The 17,667-nt window shown below is 47.4% G+C and overlaps 1 protein-coding gene across 8 annotated transcripts in view; it reads right to left on the bottom strand.

The window, feature by feature from the left end:
- Window positions 1-12,029, bottom strand: part of MTSS1 (MTSS I-BAR domain containing 1) — a 160,007-nt gene extending 147,978 nt beyond the window's left edge. For 3 of the 8 annotated variants that reach the window (XM_078072030.1, XM_078072025.1, XM_078072029.1), the window contains exon 1: window positions 11,389-12,028. In XM_078072030.1, coding sequence (XP_077928156.1) covers window positions 11,389-11,460 — 72 coding nt within the window. In that variant the 5' untranslated portion in view covers window positions 11,461-12,028. Of the gene's footprint in view, window positions 1-11,388 lie in introns of all 8 variants that reach the window. The other 5 variants (XM_078072024.1, XM_078072028.1, XM_078072026.1 and 2 more) reach the window with 3 other exon arrangements.
- Window positions 12,030-17,667: the final 5,638 nt, after the last annotated feature.

The following is a 17,667-nucleotide window of genomic DNA, read 5'->3' as shown; positions in this document are numbered from 1 at the left end:
GCCTCCGCACATGCTCTTCCCTGGCCTGGAACATTCTTTTTCCGATATCCATGTACTTCCTACGGTTTTGCTCAAAGGTCACCTGCTCTGTGAGGCCTTCCCTAGCCACGGTATTTAAAAAACAACAACACTGCCCCTGCTCTACTTTTCCCCATTGCACATAATCCTTCTAACATACAGAAGAACCGACTTAGTTTGTCCCCGCTGCCCTAGAATGTAAGCTCCAAGGGGCGCAGGGGCTGTGTCCGTTTTTATTTACTGCTGTACCCCCAGCACTTAACACAGAACCTGGCACATGGTCGGTCCTCAAAGACAGGTCAGCTGAATAAATTAATTGTACACATACCAAACAATGGAACACCACACAACATTAAAACTGACACGGCTCATAATTACATACACGGAAAGGCAAGGTAAGTGAAAAGCTAAGTGAATAAAAATTTCTGGCACAGCGTGGGCCGCATGAACCTTTGTCTAAACTGTGTGTACATAACCCGCTTTGTAATCAAGCAGTATGGGTGAGTTTTATTTTTTTACTTAACTGAAATTTCTGTTTTTCTTCCACTAACTTTATATTGCTTGCATAATCTTTGAGAAGTAATCCCTCATGAAATGCTCTCAAAGCACTTAATTTTTTTCTTTTTACGAATAAGCTTCCTCCTTAGTGATTTAATTAGGGTGTCCCTAATTAAGGCCAGCACAACATCAAAGAGGCCAGGTTCCAGGGGACCCTTGCTTCAGGTCTACTCCTGGCTGCAAGGCGACCTCAGTCCCTCCAGCTTGCAGAACTTGTGAGCGCTGGGATGCCGAAGGCTTGGCCACCAGCTAGCTCCTCCTGGCCCTACTCCCGGCTACTTGCTTCCTATTGGGGTGCCTCATCCAATTATTCAGGCCCGAGATCACATCCTGCTGGAGAGCTGGCTTTGAAGGTTCAGTAAACAATCACTTCAAAACAAAGAGCGACCATTAAACCAAACTCAAAGACTTCCTTAATGACTCCGTGCTCAGCTGCAGGAGCCTGGGCACAAGCAAGCCGGGCCTCAGAAGTGAAACTGAGGTCTCCCTGGAAACTAATCTCTAAGCATTTCCAGCCTCCTACTGCAAATATGCCCCTTCCTGTTTCGCGCTCAGGCATGTGGGGTGCAGAGCCGTTACTGGGGCGACCCTGACGGGCGGGGTGTCTTCAGCAAAACAAACCTGTGTCTCGTGGTTGTCACCTTCAACAGCTGTGTCAGAACCCTGGGTCTCACACCCTGCCTGCTCCCCACCTACTTCCCTCTGCTGACAAATCAGAGGCACCCGTGGGGTGAGTCAACCACCCAACAGGATCTTGTCGGCTGGGCTTGACTCTGCTTTAAATACAGAGAGGCCCCTTGAGCTTCTTGAAGCAGTTCAGAGAAGAGCCTCGATTGTTAGGCTTTACCTGGTTCATCCTGAGTCCTAAAGGTACAGACAGAACAATCGTCAAAGAGATCAGTGAAACACACCCATTACAGAATCTGAAAAGACACAGCCCACCACGGCGGATAAGCCCAGAGCCTGGAGCCAGACCACCTGGGTTCAAATCCCAGCCTTCCCTCTCACGAGCTGTCTGGTGTGGGCAAATGGCTACACCTCTCTGAACCTCAGTTTCCCCATCTGTAAAGTGGGAATTGTAGCAGCAACTACCTCACTGGGTTGCCGGGAAGAGTTAAAGAGTCTATTGGTAAGGCACTAGAATGCCTGCTTGTGCCATATAAAGGCTCATGAAATAGGTAAAATAAAACGTAGGTGTCACTCATACCAAAGCCTCCCCTGACTCTGTCCTCCACTCCCAATGACGATCAGAGGCCCTCCCTAAGATCTTGCTGCTTCTCTGTTCCTCTTCTAGACAAAACAACTTTAGGGCGAGGGCTTTACTGGTCTTGCTCACAGGTGTATCTCTACCCCCGCATTGCCTGGCCCAGAGCAGGCACATCGTCAGATCTGTTGAATACGTGTACTGTGTTCTCTCAAATTATTCATATACGTTGAAAGTTGAAAAGCACTGCAGTGTTGTCTCTATTGCATTATCAAAGTGGAGCTATAGGTTTCTTGTATTTTCTGAAACATCTGAGTGCTATTATTACAGGGTACTCCACTAGAAACTACCACGGCAGCTCAGATACACGAGAGCATTTTATTTAGCATTTATTTCACGCTAAGCCCTTTACATATACTTTCTCACTGAAGCCCCTACAACTTCAAGAGGGAAGTATTATTTCCCCCATTTTACAGATAAGAAAATCAAGTCCCAGGAGGTTGAGTAACTCGCCCAGAGTAATCTACCTAGGAAGTGGCAGAGCCAGGTTTTAAAGCCCAAGGGCAACCGCGTAAGGTAGAACGTAATACTCAGTAGACTCAACACAGGATGTGAAGAATGCCTAAGGGTATCTGGGTTGGTGGAAAGAGGAGATAACTTTGTGGTGGGGCCTTGAAGGATGAGAAAGATTTCAGTGGCCAACAACGTAGAAATGTCCTCCAAGCAGGACAAACAGCAAGAATGAGGGGCACAGGATGTGTTCAAAGAGGCCAGGGACTCCAGGATGGAGAGCACTAGGCATACAGACCACTCAGCTAGGGCCCAGCCGCGGGGTCCTTGAATCCCAGGCTAAGGCAGGTGGGACACATCCAGCAGGTGGGCAGGTAGGAAGAACTCAAATATGGCCAAGTCCTAGGAAGAGACAGAAGATTAGTGCCCAGCTGCTGCTACAGGACAGGCTAAGAGGCGACCGAGGCCAATTTTCCTGGTGATCACTCCCAAAAAAGAAGGGGGAACTCAAACAATGCAGACAGAAAAAGACGGCCTTTACAAAGCTGCTCCTTTCCCCTTACCCTGGTGTAAACATCTCTGAAAGACTTTTTTTTTTTTTAAGCATTAAATGCCCTGAGGACCTCAGCCAGGACCCAGCCCTCCCCTTCCCTTTATAGACAACGGGTTTGCAAACACAGAATTGCAAATAGGCCCAGCCGAGGCAGATGAGGTTATAATGAACTCAAGAGTAATTGACTTAGCAAGAAAAAAAAAAAACAACGCAACTTCTCCATTTCCTGCAACTTCGGTGCAAACTCTAAATACAACTATGTCCAGGGTTGGGTAGCTTTTGCCTGAAGTGGTGGAAAGAATTACTACAGTGACTGGAACGGTAACAGCTGCTCACCCCCGAGTGCCAGTGGCAAGGCACGGCGTGGAGCTTCGCAAGCGCAGTCTGCTTCCGGAATCCTCTGAAGTGGGTACTTTCTCAGACCCTCGTACAGAAGAGGAAAAGGAGGCTGAGAGATTAAGTAACTTGCCCACGGGATTGAAAAGCAGATCCCTTTGACTCCAAGGTCAGCGGGAGCTCTGGAATTTCCACAGGAGGGGTTTAGAGGCAACGGGGAAGGGGCCGGCCAGAAGGGAGTAGAAGGTGTGCAGGAAGCTCACTGTTTTTACTTAAACGGTATGTTGTAGATCTACACCGTCCAATACGGGAGTTACTAGCCCCATACGGCTATTTAAACAAAAGTGAATAAAACCTAATAGCTCCTTGATCACACTCGCCAGACTTCAACTGCTCAGTAGTCACATGTGGCTAGTGGATAACGTATTTGACAATTTCCATTATGGTAGAAAATCATACCGGACAGGGCTATTGTATATTTAAAATCGTTAAATATTCTAAAGAGGCTTTTTTCTACTATTTTTATATTTCAATTTATTTAATGTTGTTTCACCATAAATTTATTTTTATTTTTATTCGTGGCAAAACACACATAACATACAATCTATCATCTTGGCCATTCTTAAGCGTCCAGTTCAATAGTGTTTAGCAGATTCACACTGTTGTACAAACATCTAAACATGCTTTTACTCAGACTTTGGTGAGGTTGAGAAAGTACTTTTGAGGGTGCTAAAGTTGTGTATGACTCGGTGGTTCTCAAGCCCGACTACACATTAGAATTACCTGGGGGTGCTTTAAGAAAAAAAATGTGAATGCCCAGGATGTCCCCTGGAAGCAATGAATCAGAACCTCCAGGGAATAGGTCCAGGTATCAGTGTCTTAAAGGCTCACAGGAAACCCGACGCTCTTAGGCCTGTAACCAGGCACATTCTACCAGAAGGGGCACACCAGCCCAGAGCCTCCTCCTCTGGCCAGACCCACTCCTCCAGCCCCGAGAGACCCCTGTCCTGTGGGAGGTGGCAGGGAAGGGAGTCCCGGGCAAAACCTGCTGCCCACCTCCAGGACTTAGGAGGCCACTCATGCCGAGCGAGCTAATATTTTACAGTTGCCCAAATTCTTCAAGGGGAAGAAAGCAAATAAAAAGACACACAGCTCAAAAGACACTCAATTGATTTTTTTTTTAAACCCACTTAAACTAGACAGGAAAAGAAAAACCACTTAGAAACTATGACCAAGGCCGTATATGCCAAGAGTCAGCACAGGAAGGAGGGGTTTTTGGTGATCCCATCAATTTCTGCAAACACAGAGCCTGAAAGGGCTCTACAGACTCAACCAAACTGGAGAGTTACGGGGACGTAATTAAATACAGAAAAGCTCTTTTACCAGAGAGTTCCAGGGCTGGACATAAAATGAGTTCAAGGTAAGGAGTTCCCTTAGAGGCGTCATTTGAACTTTGGGTGAACTTATTTAATTCATATAATTAGCGCGGGCTGCCAGGCTTGCACAGTCGCCCAGTCTCAGGAACCAATGGGCTCCCCGGACGTATAAACACGGCCCTCTGGCCACTCATGGAGAAGACTGTGAGCACTTCGTATGGGGACAAGGACAGGAGCCAAGGGTGACAGGCCAGAGCCTGGCCCGAAGGCTTCTTTCCCCTCTGCACACCCAGAAGAAGAGGAAAGGGAATTCCAGGTTTGTCTGTCAGAGAAGACCGGTGAGTGGGAGAGGGAAGGAGGCCACAATATGTCAATAGATCATAAATTAAATGACTTCCACAAAAGTGACAGCCAGATGGGAGCTGCCCGCCCCACAACAGTCCCCACGCATCTGAGCTCAAGTTCACGCCTCCAGGCTGGCTCTGGGCTCCAGGCACGGAAATAAGACCCTGATTCCTTCCTTGAGCCTCCTGTAGAACTCAGTAAAGTGGAATTCGGTATGCTGCCCTCTACAAATAAATCCATTCCCCCCTCTCTACCTTCAGCATGTTCTAAAGACCTCCAGCTTTGGGAATCAAATCGGCCAAGGTCTGAACCAATCCCCCTCACCATGGCCTTGGATAAGTTACCACCTCTCTTCAAAGAGCCTCAGTTTTCTCATCCGTAAAGTGGGGCTGATGTGAGGATGACGTGAAACCATGCGCACCAAGCACTTAGCGCATTGCCTGGCACATGGCAGGTTCTCACCAAGTCCCTTCCTGCCCCGTGTTCACCATATGCCGTGAACACTAAGCACCTACTACATACAGGCGACGCACAAGAGCGTCTTAAATCGGGAAGCAGCAGACACACAGCCCAGGTCCTCCCTGGGCTAAGAGGTGGGGAACACTGACAAGCGGTGGGCTGCTCTCGAATCTGTGCTGGGTGGGTTTGCTTTTGCTTTTGGGGGTTTCGTGTGTGTCTGTGTGTCAGATACTCAGAAGAAACCTTGCGCAGCCTCCTAACTAATTCAAGGGAGAACCTCCGCAATCAAATACAATGGGCTTCCTCGAAGCTCAACCAATTAATTTACTTCATTTGTCTCTCTGGTTTGCTGCTTAATAAGGCCATATCAGCAGTGCAATCTGCAAATCCGAGTTAAAGTGCTTAAGGCATCCATCAGTTCCCTCTAAGGAGCCCCAAATACTTCTCCTCTGGTGTCCTAGGCAGCTAAATCTGCCTTTGGCTTTTGTTTGGTTCCAGGAGAGGTATTTCTTTGTTTTTGCAGAGGTGTGGGTTTAAGGGGAAAGTGTCCTGAAGGCAGTTCCGAGAAGTAATGGAGACCTCGCAACGATCTCATTTTCCCAGTCCCAATCTGAGCACCTAAACAGTCTTCTGCAGAAGGAATCTTTCGAGCTCTCACCCATCCCCGGCAAGATGGAAAAGCCCAGATGAAAATTATAGATAAAGCGTCTACTAGATCAATAGTTTCAACTTTTCCATCCTCCAAACATTTTAACAACCTCAAATGAGCTGGCCATATTGACAGACACCATTTTAGCTTTTTCCTTTTCCTGGATGCAAAAGAGCAGTTCAAAGTACAAGAGGTCAGTCGCTGAGAAGCCCGAGGATGCATGGAACATGCTTATACTAAAAAGTTGTTCCCTGTTTATCTGAAATTCAAATTTAACTGGAGAGTCTGTATCTTTACTTGCTGAATCATAGCACTGAGCTCAGTGCTTGCAACCTTGCTGGTGCTCAATAAATACTACAGAATTACGAGTACATGCTACTCTCGTAAGAACGGACTGATAGCTGAACCAGGCAAAACTCAAACTCAGCTCATCTTCCATGTGAACCATGACCTGGGATTGACCTTCTCTCCACGTGAGGCATCGCTAACTGTGGAAATTCAGAACATAAATGTTCACGGTGTCGAACAACAAGTTCTACCCAATTTGGTTAAATATGATGTATACAGGATTTTCCCACAGAAACATTCAAGCCAAGACCAAAAAATAAATAAATAAAAGACTTCTTTCTAAACCTGGACAAGATCTGCACCTAAAAAAACCTAACAGACTGATCTACATAGGCTCTCAATCTCAGAACAGGCACCCATTCTGGACAGTTCCCCTGCTGCCAAATTTTATGACATCTTCACTTCACCTTCTTCGCCCACAGGCCCAAATTGAGGAAGCTGTAAAATCCTGGGCAAACACAGCCATTTGCTAAGAGAAAAAACAACATGGGGCCCATCTGTACTTTACAAGGGCTCTGCTGGTCCTGCCTCTGTGTGTCGCCATTTTCAGGGCTGCCCGCCTCCCTCAGAGCACCTGGCCGCTCTTGGAGGCCTTCGCTGGGTTTTCAGTATCTTCCTGGAGAAAACATTTTTTTTTTTCCAAGAGTCAAAGAGAAGTCCTTCAAAAACTGACTGATGCTCTTCCTTCATGGTCACCATAGGGTACTTAATGTTACCTACTTACAGCCCACAGGACAAGCAGCTCTCCAAGGGCAGGCCTTGTTGGCTCCTTGCTGCCCAGCCAGAGACCTTCCACATAGCAGGCCCTCGATAAACACCGAGGAAGGAGCCTCTCGTCTGAGAGAAACCCCAAAGCCAAAGCAGTGGGGGGTGGGGGGAACCCTGAAATCATTATCCAGCGCTGGACCCAATACCCACATTCTTGATCTATGATAAGTGAGGGAAAATACCATGTCATGCCTTCGAACCACAAAAGATTTCCATGGAATTCAAGAAGTTCCTTTACCAGCTCTAATTTTAGGCAGAACTTAGGAGGATACGGGTGCCAACGGTGGTGGGGGGCAGTGGAGAGGAACTGAACAAGGCCCTTATTCTGCTCGGCACAGGTGCTGGTAACAGGACACCTCTCTCTACAGTGAGAGGTGGGGTAGGGATATTCAAGGTGTGCTTCGGTGCTTTTCACCCCCCAGTCCCATTACATAACCCCCAACACACTCTCAAACCTAGTACAAAGTTCTCCTTGCATCAGGCCCAATTCAGCTCCTGACATGCTGATTCTTGAGCAACAAGGCTGAGGAAAATATTTGGTTTTAGCATCCAACTTTAAAAAAAACACCAAAAACCTAAGTTAATTATTAAAAGAACAAAGATATCCACAGTGACTTGCCCTTGAGTTTAGCCAGTCTCCTGGTCTTAAAAGCTCCCCAAACATCATCAAATTCTTTGCTGGTTCAATTACTTCAACATTAAAAAAAAAAAAAAAAAAAAAATCAATCAATAAAAATAAATTTAAAAACTACAAGTATCAAATCACTGTGTTGTATATCTAAAACTAATATAATGTTGTATGTCCATTATATCCCAAAAAATTTTTTTAAAAAGTCATGGCTCAAATCTGCTGTTTGCAGCATTTAGCCTGCTTTTCTTGGCACTTGGATAGAAACTCCAAAAAGATTCTAGAACCTCGTCAATGTCTAACCATTGTCAAACATCAGAAGCCAGTCAGTTGGCCTTCCATAGTCACCGGCAAGCTACTGTTCCCCCAGACAAACGGGTGATGGGCCCTCGCCTCCAGCCACGTGAATCTCTGTCTCCCCTTCTCTTTGGGACCAGCTCACACCAGACAACTTGATTTATGTGCATGGGCGGAAAGGCAGCCAGTAAGCGATTCTGCACACCACCGTCATTAGTGACCACCACCACAGGAGGGTGGAAGACAGGGGAAAACACACAAGGTTTCCTCTCGTCAAGGAATCAATAAGTTATTTAACAGCTGCTGCTGGATCCCAATGGAAGAAGAGCGAGGGTTTCTTCCGCACCCTTCCCCCTGAAAAGGATAAAACACACACCCTGACCGCTGAGGATTTAGCCAGATGAAGGATCACTAGAAAAAAGCAGGATTCCTCTCCAGCTTTTTAATGTCTTGAGGTTTTTGGTTTTGGAAGATGTATAGTGTTAGGCCTTGAAATTACTCCATTTTTTTTTTTGTTCTTTTTTTTTCCTCCTCCAAAGAGGAAACTGACTCCCTTCCTGTGTCGCTGTACATTTTGGAGAATCAAATGCTACTAAAAAAAAAAAAAAATTTCCTTACCCTTTCCTCACCCCAGTCCAGCATTACTTCTGGAAAAATAACCTAAAAATTTTCTCAAGATGACATTCCAAATGGGTTTCCAACATTTACACTTGTCCTTCAAAGCAAACAGAAAGGGGACCAAAGACATCAGAAACCCATCATGGCAGTTCAAAGAGAAAAAGAGGATAAACTGGTCATTAGAAAGCCAGCTGACTTCAGATATTAAAAGACTGACTTTTATTGGTGGTGACTTCATGCATTATGCATACTACGCACTGCTTATCCTATATGCCCAAAATTTTTTTTAATTCCCTTTTAAAATATCACTGCCATCCAACCCACAAAGAAGTCTTTTAAAAAGAAAACTCCATTAAAATATTCAACAACTGTCTTCTGCGTAAACAATCTTGGCAATCAGTCTACGCCTTTCTTTTTCCTTATCTCTCTCTACTCCCCAAAAGTCTGGAATCCTGCAGACCCTGAGGCAAGTTTTAGTCTTCCCCTCCAGTTTGCTTTTCAAATCTTTGCCAAAACAAAACAAACAACCTTAAAATAAATGCCTTCCCACAGGATGTTGAACAAACCCTACTAAATTCAAAGGGAAAGAAGTCAGGAACCACAAACTATAGATACAGCATTGAAAGGGCATTAAATAAATCCTTATTTTTAACTGTCATCTTGCAGAGGGAAAAACATGCCACCTTGGCACCCATAAATCCCCCTGGCCAGAATGCTAGAGGGCAGCCACAGGATGGCAGGCGGAAAATAGGGGGCCCATCCTGTGGTGGGCTACCTTCTGAAAGGCTTTGGGTTCAAACTGCTAAATGCAAAGAACGGAGACTGGAGGGATTATGGATTAAGGAACAAAGAGAGAAAAAAAAACTCTAGATTTTTTTTTTTCTGGGTCTGCAGTGGGCAGAACTTTTAGGTCACTGGGTCCTTGTTACTACTCAGGGACTGGAAACATCCATTTCTCTTCAAAAAAAAAAAAAGAAGAAGAAGAAAAAACCGCAAGCAGCTTTACCTGCCCATCTCAAATTCTTCCCCTGGTGATCAAAATACACATGTGCCTCAAACCAAATCTTTGATTATAAGGCGTACAGAATTTAAGTTAACAAGAAATACCCCAGAGTCCGAGGCGGGGACACCAATCTTTGTCTCAAAAGAGCACTTCAATAAGTCAATGTGGATTGAGGGCAAAGGAATGAAAGAGGCTGTCTTTGAACAGGGAATAATCCATCTAATTCCAAGTGGCTGGATTAGAGGCATTCCTGGACAAGCAGGGTCTAGCTGAAGATAATGCTACACGAATGTCAATTTCTCACACACACAAAACAACAACAACAACACAGGCTCTGTAGAAGGAGGGCCAAGACCAGGATGGAGGCACCTTGGAAAAGTTCACCCTTGGGGAGATGGCAGTTGCTTCTAAAAGGGGGAAGCAGGCGTGACAGCTGAGCATTCCTTCACAAAGTCCATCTCCCAGGCCAAACCCTCTCTAAACCTTACACTTCATCAGACAAAAGCTCCTCCAAACGCCCAGTCAGCGGCTGAAGAGGGGCTATCCACACCCACCGGCTCGACAGCTTTCCAAACCTGCCTACTCGTTTTGGAAGCCGAGCTTTTAATTAAACACCACCTCCCCGGATCTGTTGAGGCAAACTGGGGCTGGGTTAAAGCCAAAGAGAAGCTCCCTAAATACACATGAAAAAAAAAAATCCCCCCACCGCCCCCAATTCCCACCTCCAGCCAGCTCGCGAGGCTGGTTATATTTCCTTTGGAGGAGTAACACTGGGCCCTGGTCTATCTCTATGCACCAGAAAATCCACATCCAAGGAGCAGGTTATCCCCAGTCCCACCCTTTGCAGGAAAAAAACCAGGGTGTTGTTCCCCGCCCCCAATACACACGCGCGCGCGCGTGCGCGAGCACACACGGACACACACACCACACACACACACACACACACAATATTCACAATCCTTCCAAGAGAAAACCTGGAGTCTGTGTGTGGTGGGTGGGGGGGTGGGGGGGGCGGAATACAGTTCTTTAGGGGACCCCAATCTTGCCTTCAGGCTGGAGCCTCAGCCAGTGGAAGGAGGGTCCCCAGCAAGGCTACTCTGGGAACTTCTGCTCCGCGCCCCCGGGGAGGGCTGAGGAAGGCATGCACACCCTCACCAGCTTAGGAACAGCCTAATTAATGCCTAATTTGCTCAGATCCCCCCCAGGTGGACCTGAAAGCCAAGGAGGGAGAGGAAGGCCTCTCTCTCAGGCTCTCGGCCAGGGGTGGGGGGCCAGTTCCCGGGGCCGGGCAGAGCCCCCATACCCCTCCCCACCACCGCGCCAGGTGCCCCCACCCCGTACTCGGGGGAATCAGGTGTCCGCCCAGGCACCCAGTCTCCAGGGGTCGCAGACACTCCGTCCAGCGACAGACAATGGAAAACTTGGAGCCGGGGCCCTGCGCCCCCAGGGAAACGAGATGGTGCCGCCCCCTGGGACAATGAGCGTGGAGAGGGCAGGGGGCATCAGACACCCCCAGAGAAGCAGCCCGCCCGGTGACCCAGCAGAGCCCGGAGCGGCGCCGCGGGTGAGCAGGTGACACCGGGCCGGAGCGCTCCCGCAGGTGGCCGGCGGCCGCGGCGCAGGCAAGGGCTGGGCGGCTGGCCCGGGGCGGAGGCGAAGCACCGCGGCGAGGTCAGTGCGCGGCCGCCGCCACCGCAGCCGCGCCCCCGGCGTCCTACCTTCATGTCGCTGATGATGGTCTGGAAGAGGCCTCCGAGCGCGCTGCATTCCTTCTCAATCACAGCCTCCATTTTCCCGGCGCCGGCAGGGAGAGGACACACACTCGGGGCCGCCTGGACTGTGCGCGGGGCCGGGGCTCGCTCACCCGCGAGCAATTCCACCTTCCGAGCGACCCACCTCCGACTCACAGCCTCTTCTGCAAAGAGGACGAAGTGCCCAAGATCGGCTGTTCTCTGCCCCAAATAATAACAATAATTTAAAAAGCCAAACCGCCCTGCAGGGTGATTCGCCTACATGCAGTGCTCGGCTCCTGGTCTTAAAAATGCCCGGAGAAGACTGACAATCAGGCCACCACTGGTGCCCACGACGGAAACAGCAAAGCCCATCTTGAAGCAGAGAAAACCGCCCGCTGACCTGGGGCCAGCGCCATTTAAAAATGCAAGATTTTCTAATTTAATAATATTTTTGAAATTAAAAAAAAAATCGCCCAACAGCAGAACGCGTCTGCTCGCGGCGTCCGGATCTGTTGCTCGCAGCCGCGGCCGCCGCCTCCTTTTCAGTCCTGCGCGCCCGGCCCCGGCGCTCGCTCTGGCGCGGCTCCCGGGGACGTTCGGAGGGGCGCACGCGCGCTCGCGGCCGTGCGTCCGCCGCGGGGGCGCGGGTAGGGCGCGCGCTCGCGGCCGTGCGTCCGCCGCACGCGGGCGGGGCTAGGAGCGCGTGCCCGGGAGGCGCGTGGAGCGCACGCAGAGGAGGGGAACCGGCGGGCGCTGCGGCGAGGATTCCAGCCCCGCGGGAGACACCTCCTCCTCGGAGCACGCGCGGAGCACCCCCTCCTGCCCTGGGCGCGGGTCGCAGCGCGGAGAGGGCGTGTCAGCACGCGGCTGGACGAGCGCCCACCCCACAATGGCTGCGAGCGCCTGGGACCGAGGGTGCACCGCCGCTCCCCGGGGTCTTGCAGGGTGGCCCGCTTAGCGCAGTGCCCAGCATATTCTAGTGAGCGCTCAGTAGGGCGGGAAAGCTGACGCGGCTGCTGCTACTGCAGCCTTTGGAGAAGCCCTTTCTGTGATATCAGGACTGCCACGCCAGTCACGATTGCAGACAGCATTCGTAATCTGTAATTAATTTGTAATTAACAAATATGTAATTAAGGAGAGTTTGGGTGCGTATCCTGTGGCGGGATGCCCAGTTCAATAAAAGTTGCAGGCTGCTGGGAAAGTGGATTGATTTGCCATTGCAAAATAAATGGATTGAGTTTTTGTATCCTGTCTTCGGTTTCTGGATATTGTTGACTGCCTGTGACTTGGATGTTTTTTTGGTTTTTGTTTTTTCAGGCCCACTGAGGGCATTGGGTGTTGGTATCACTGCAGAGAGCCCTGTTGGGACGTTCAACCTGGAAAGAGCACAAATGTTCCTGAGTTGATTTGGAGGCTGGTGGTTCATTTTCATAGCTCCACCGCCTAACTGCACATAGCTGGAGCCCTCATTTAGATTACCACCAAATAGGCAAGGAAGAAAGGAATCAAATGAGCGGCTTTTTAAAAGACCTTTAAACATAAGTACCTAACTCTTGACTGCTCCCTTGCCCCGTGAGCTGACCCTGTGAAGCACAAAATACAACAAAGGGAAATACTGGGGAGGAGACAAAAGAAACCATATGCAAAATGCTGTAGGCTTGTGTCAGACTCACTCACTCAGTAATAGGTCAAGTTCTGGCTTTGAAAAATTGCATGCATCAAGGAGATTCATGGAGGGGCATATCACAGCTGCAGAAGATAATTTTACCCTGGGCCACTCTGCCCAACTTTTTTTTTAAGATTTTATTTATTTATTTATTTATTTGAGAGAGAGAGAGAGAGAGAGAGCACATGAGGGAGGAGGGTCAGAGGGAGAAGCAGACTCCCTGCCAAGCAGGGAGCCTGGTTGGTGCTCGATCCCAGGACTCCAGGATCATGACCTGAGCCAAAGGCAGTCGCTTAACCAACTCTGCCCAACTTTTAATCACAACCCTTCTCCACCCCCTCCCAAAAATCATAAAGAGGAGTGTTACTTCTGGAATTAACCAATCTCTTGGACAACCCTGCTGGATCCTGTCCCCAAGGTTATGGGGATGTATAAGTCACATCTTCACCTTGCCAGTAATAGAACTTGACATACAGTTTGCTGTCAATCATTATCATTAGTATGATGTTTAGTACTATTGGTATTATAGTGATCAGGTCACTGTTTATAGAGCCTGATTGTACTGGGTTCAAACTCCAGTTTACAACCTACTAACTAACTGTATGACCTTGGGCCAAACTAACTGGGCCTCAGTTTCCTCATCTGTAAGTGGGGATAAAAACTTCATAGGGCTGTAGTGACTTTTACTTCCACTAATATATGTAAAGCATTTAAAACAGTTCCTGGCCTATGGTAAATAAGCTCTCAATAAATCTTACAGACGTAGCTTCTTCATAATAGCTTCTTCATAATAACTATTACGAATAGCCAAGATGTGGGAACAACCTAAATGTCCATATTTGATGAATGGATAAAGAAAATGTGGTATGTACATACAATGGGGTATTATTCAGCCTCAAAGGAAATCCTGCAATATGTAACAACATGGATGCAACTTGAGGACATTATGATAAGGGAAATAAACCAACTGCAGGACAAAAACTGCATGATTCCACTTATGAGTGGAATTGAGTACTAGCTAAAATACTCAAATTCATAGGATGGCTGCCAGGCGCTGGGGTTGGGGGAAGGCGGTAATGGGGAGTTGTTAGCCAATGGGCACGAAGTCTCAATTACACAAGATGAGCTAAGTCTAGTGAATGAGGGATTTTGAACAGGAAAGGGACAACATCAGATTTACACCCCTACATCACATTCTTTCCCCATGTTTCAGCATCCCTCAAACTCTTTTCTCCCTTCAAAATGTCCCGAACTCACTGCACAGACAACAAGATCTGATTAACATGCAATTCCTCCCAGGAGTGTTTGCCTTTTTTTTTTTTAATAGCTCCTAGGAGGAGGAACCCAGAGGAATGAAGCTCTACTAAAGGAATTTTAAGTCATGTGATCTTGGAAAGGAGAGATTGAGAAGCAGCGAAGCCTTCTCAAAGGCACTCCCATCACCCTCCTTCACCTGGTAGAGGGTAGTTCAGGATGCCCACCACCATCTCCTAGCCCCGAGACTTCTGGCAGGTTGTTTGATCTCTGGAGCCAGCCTGTTTCCTTGCAGGTTCCTGACTCGTGGCCTGTTTCCAGGGTTGAAGTAGATATCAAATGCCTATCACATAATAGTCTACCCAGAGGACTTCCCTTCCCTCTCAGAAGTGATTCTCAGCCCCAGGTGCACCAGGAGTTCTGCCTGGTCCTCAGACTTGGCAATTGGAATCCCCTGGGGGAATTTGAAAACACCTGCGCCTGAGTTCCACGACCAGGGAGACTGATTTAATTCATCTGGGCCCTAGCCTGGGCATCAGGACTTTTTTAAACTCCCCAAATGATTCTAACGTGCAGCAAATTTGAGAACTTTGATCTAAGGAACTTTAAAAGAAACTACTCTTGCTCAGGTCCTACCCTTAAACAATTAAAGTAGAATCTCTGGGGACTGGGCTCCAGATTTTTTTTTTAATGTATTATACACATTTTATTCCATCCTCGTATAAGGACATACAGACATATGGGTGTGTGTGTGTACATATGTATGTGTGCATATTTTGTCATTATTTGCTTTACACGAATAGAATCACATCACACTCACTTTTCTGGATCTTGTTATTAACGCTTCCTGTTGGGGCTTCTGGGTGGCTCAGTTGGTTAAGCGTCTGCCTTGGGCTCAGGTCATGATCCCAGGGTCCTGGGATTAAACCCTGCATCAGGCTCCCTCTGCCCCTCCTCCTTGCTCAGGCTCTCTCTCTCAAATAAATAAATAAAATCTTTTTAAAAAAATAAATAAAAATTTTTTAAAAAAAACATTTCCTGTTAACACTTCTTACCATCAACAATTCCTGGGGCACCTGGGTGGCTCAGTCAGTTAAGCATCTGACTCTTGGTTTCAGCTCAAGTCATGATCTCACAGTCTTGGGATCAAGCCCTGCATCGGGCTCCACTCTCCACATGGAGTCTGCTTTGGATTCTCTTTCCCTCGGCTTCTCTGCCCACTTGTGCTCCCTCTCTCTTTCTCTCTCAAATAGGTAAATAAATAAAACCTTTAAAAAAAAAAATTCCTATAGAAATCCCTCCAAGTCAATTAATATTATTCCAATACACTTTTTTCATTTAATATTTTTTTACTTTGCTACAATTTCAAACATACAGAAAGAAGAGTGCAGAGACTTCCACATTCACCCTGCATTAGATCCCCCAAATGTTAACCCATGATGGTATTTCCTCTGTGTCTCCATATGCTTTGGAGGCTCCTCATGAGATTCCAACGTGTGTCCACGTTGCTAGGGGAGGCCTCAGGGATGCGATGAAGCTTCAGGCAATGGTCTGTGACACTTCTGACCCTTGTAAGGGATCCTTGCACAAGGGCAGCCGGGCTCTGGATAGGCTCTGAGGATAGGCTCAGAGTCAAGCAGCCTAGGTGTGAATTCTGACTTCTCTTCCCAGCTTTTCGTGCCTCAGTTTCTTCATCTGTAAAATAGATAATGGAAGTGCAAACTCCTAAGGGTGTGTGAGGCCTAAATGGGATGACTTACTCTAGCACTTGGCACCAGTAAGTACTCAATCAAGGTGAGCTATTCACATGTATTGATCATTACCATGACTCATCTGTGAGATAAAACTGGTTTAAGCTCCCCCTCATGACCTATTAGCAAAATGTTTTATGAGCCCCAACCCACTAAATCCCTTAGAAAAACTGGGGAGTTGTCAGTAGATAAAAGCATCTCAAATTTAGAAACCGAAGGCCTTTTTGCAAATGAAACCAGCAAGAATCAACAATAATATCTGTTGCGGTGACTCACCCTAAGAGATGTTTTGTATGTGTTTGTGGATGCTGGCCTGGGATACACCCAAGAATACTATAACCTCAATGTGTAGAATGTGTCACTGAGGCAGGAAACTAATGAAAGAAGGTCTACCCTCACAAACTGATTGGTAACAAGGCCAAAGGCTGGAACAGCAGGGTCACAAGCTCAGCATGTCTATGGGGTCAGGCCGCATACCTGTGAAGAAGGCCAATTGTCAGTTCATGAGAAGTGGGGGGACAGTGGACGCCTGGAGAACAAAGTGCTCGCTCCAAGAGCCAGTTGTTCCTCGGTCCCAGGCCGAGTGGGAAGGTGTGCCCTTAATTGCCCCACATTCCAGTCCTTCCAGAGGGGCTGAAACTTTGCGTCTTGATGTGTAGTTTTCCAAAATCTAAATATTTTAAAATTTCCCAGTTTTTAAAATCTCCTCTGCAGGCCAGTTTGAAGCATCTGGTCATGGCAATTACATAGAGAGTTTGGTTCATAGGGAAGATGTAAAAGAGGGGAAAAGGAAAAGAATTTACATTTTTTGGGGTGTCTGGGTGGCTCAGCCGGTTAAGCAGCTGTCTTAGGCTCAGGTCATGATCTCAGGGTCCCGGGATCGAGCCCCACATTGGGCTCCCTGCTCAGCGGGGAGCCTGCTTCTCCCTCTCTCTCTGTCCCTCTCCCCACTCGTTCTCTCTCTCTCTCAAATAAATAAATAAATAAATAAAATCTTAAAAAAATAAGAATTTACATTTCTCTGGGACTGTTCAAGGAAGAGGGACCCTATCTAATGGTTCTAGGTCACCAGGAAAGTCTGTGTCTGCCCAGTACTGGGGTAGGGATGGTTAGTCAATTCCTGATCTACTTCTTGAGCATCTACTCTGTGCCCAGTCACACTTCTCCCAGGAGAATTTGATTTCCTTCTCCTTGTTTATACTGTCCCAGGCTGCCTGCTGACTCCTAATTTGGCAAAATTAGTTACCTTGATATTGAGAATGGAGTTTGCAGGGAAAAAGCAGACATCCCCATTGCAAATTACAGAACAGGATTGTCCAAGATCTGATCTCTTCCTCTTCCTGAGCTTAGCTTTTTCTGTTCCATACAAGCACAATGAGAAAAAGGAGCATTTTGTAAGTAAGATACGAGTTCTGGTTAGAGTAGCAGAAAAAAGAGTGAAAAGCATATTAGAACACCTTACTTTTAACATAACACATGAAGCAATTGAAAAAGACCTAGTTAAATCTAATTAATCAGAGGCATCTGAGTTTGCCGGAAAATGGAAAATTGATGTATTCTGCAAAACCCAACATTTCCCCATGTAAACATTTT

The sequence above is a fragment of the Halichoerus grypus genome, chromosome 5 (assembly GCF_964656455.1).
Source record: "Halichoerus grypus chromosome 5, mHalGry1.hap1.1, whole genome shotgun sequence".
Lineage (NCBI taxonomy): Eukaryota > Metazoa > Chordata > Mammalia > Carnivora > Phocidae > Halichoerus > Halichoerus grypus.
The sequence above is the reverse complement of the archived record's forward strand: the minus strand, read 5'-3'. Positions and strand labels throughout refer to the sequence as shown.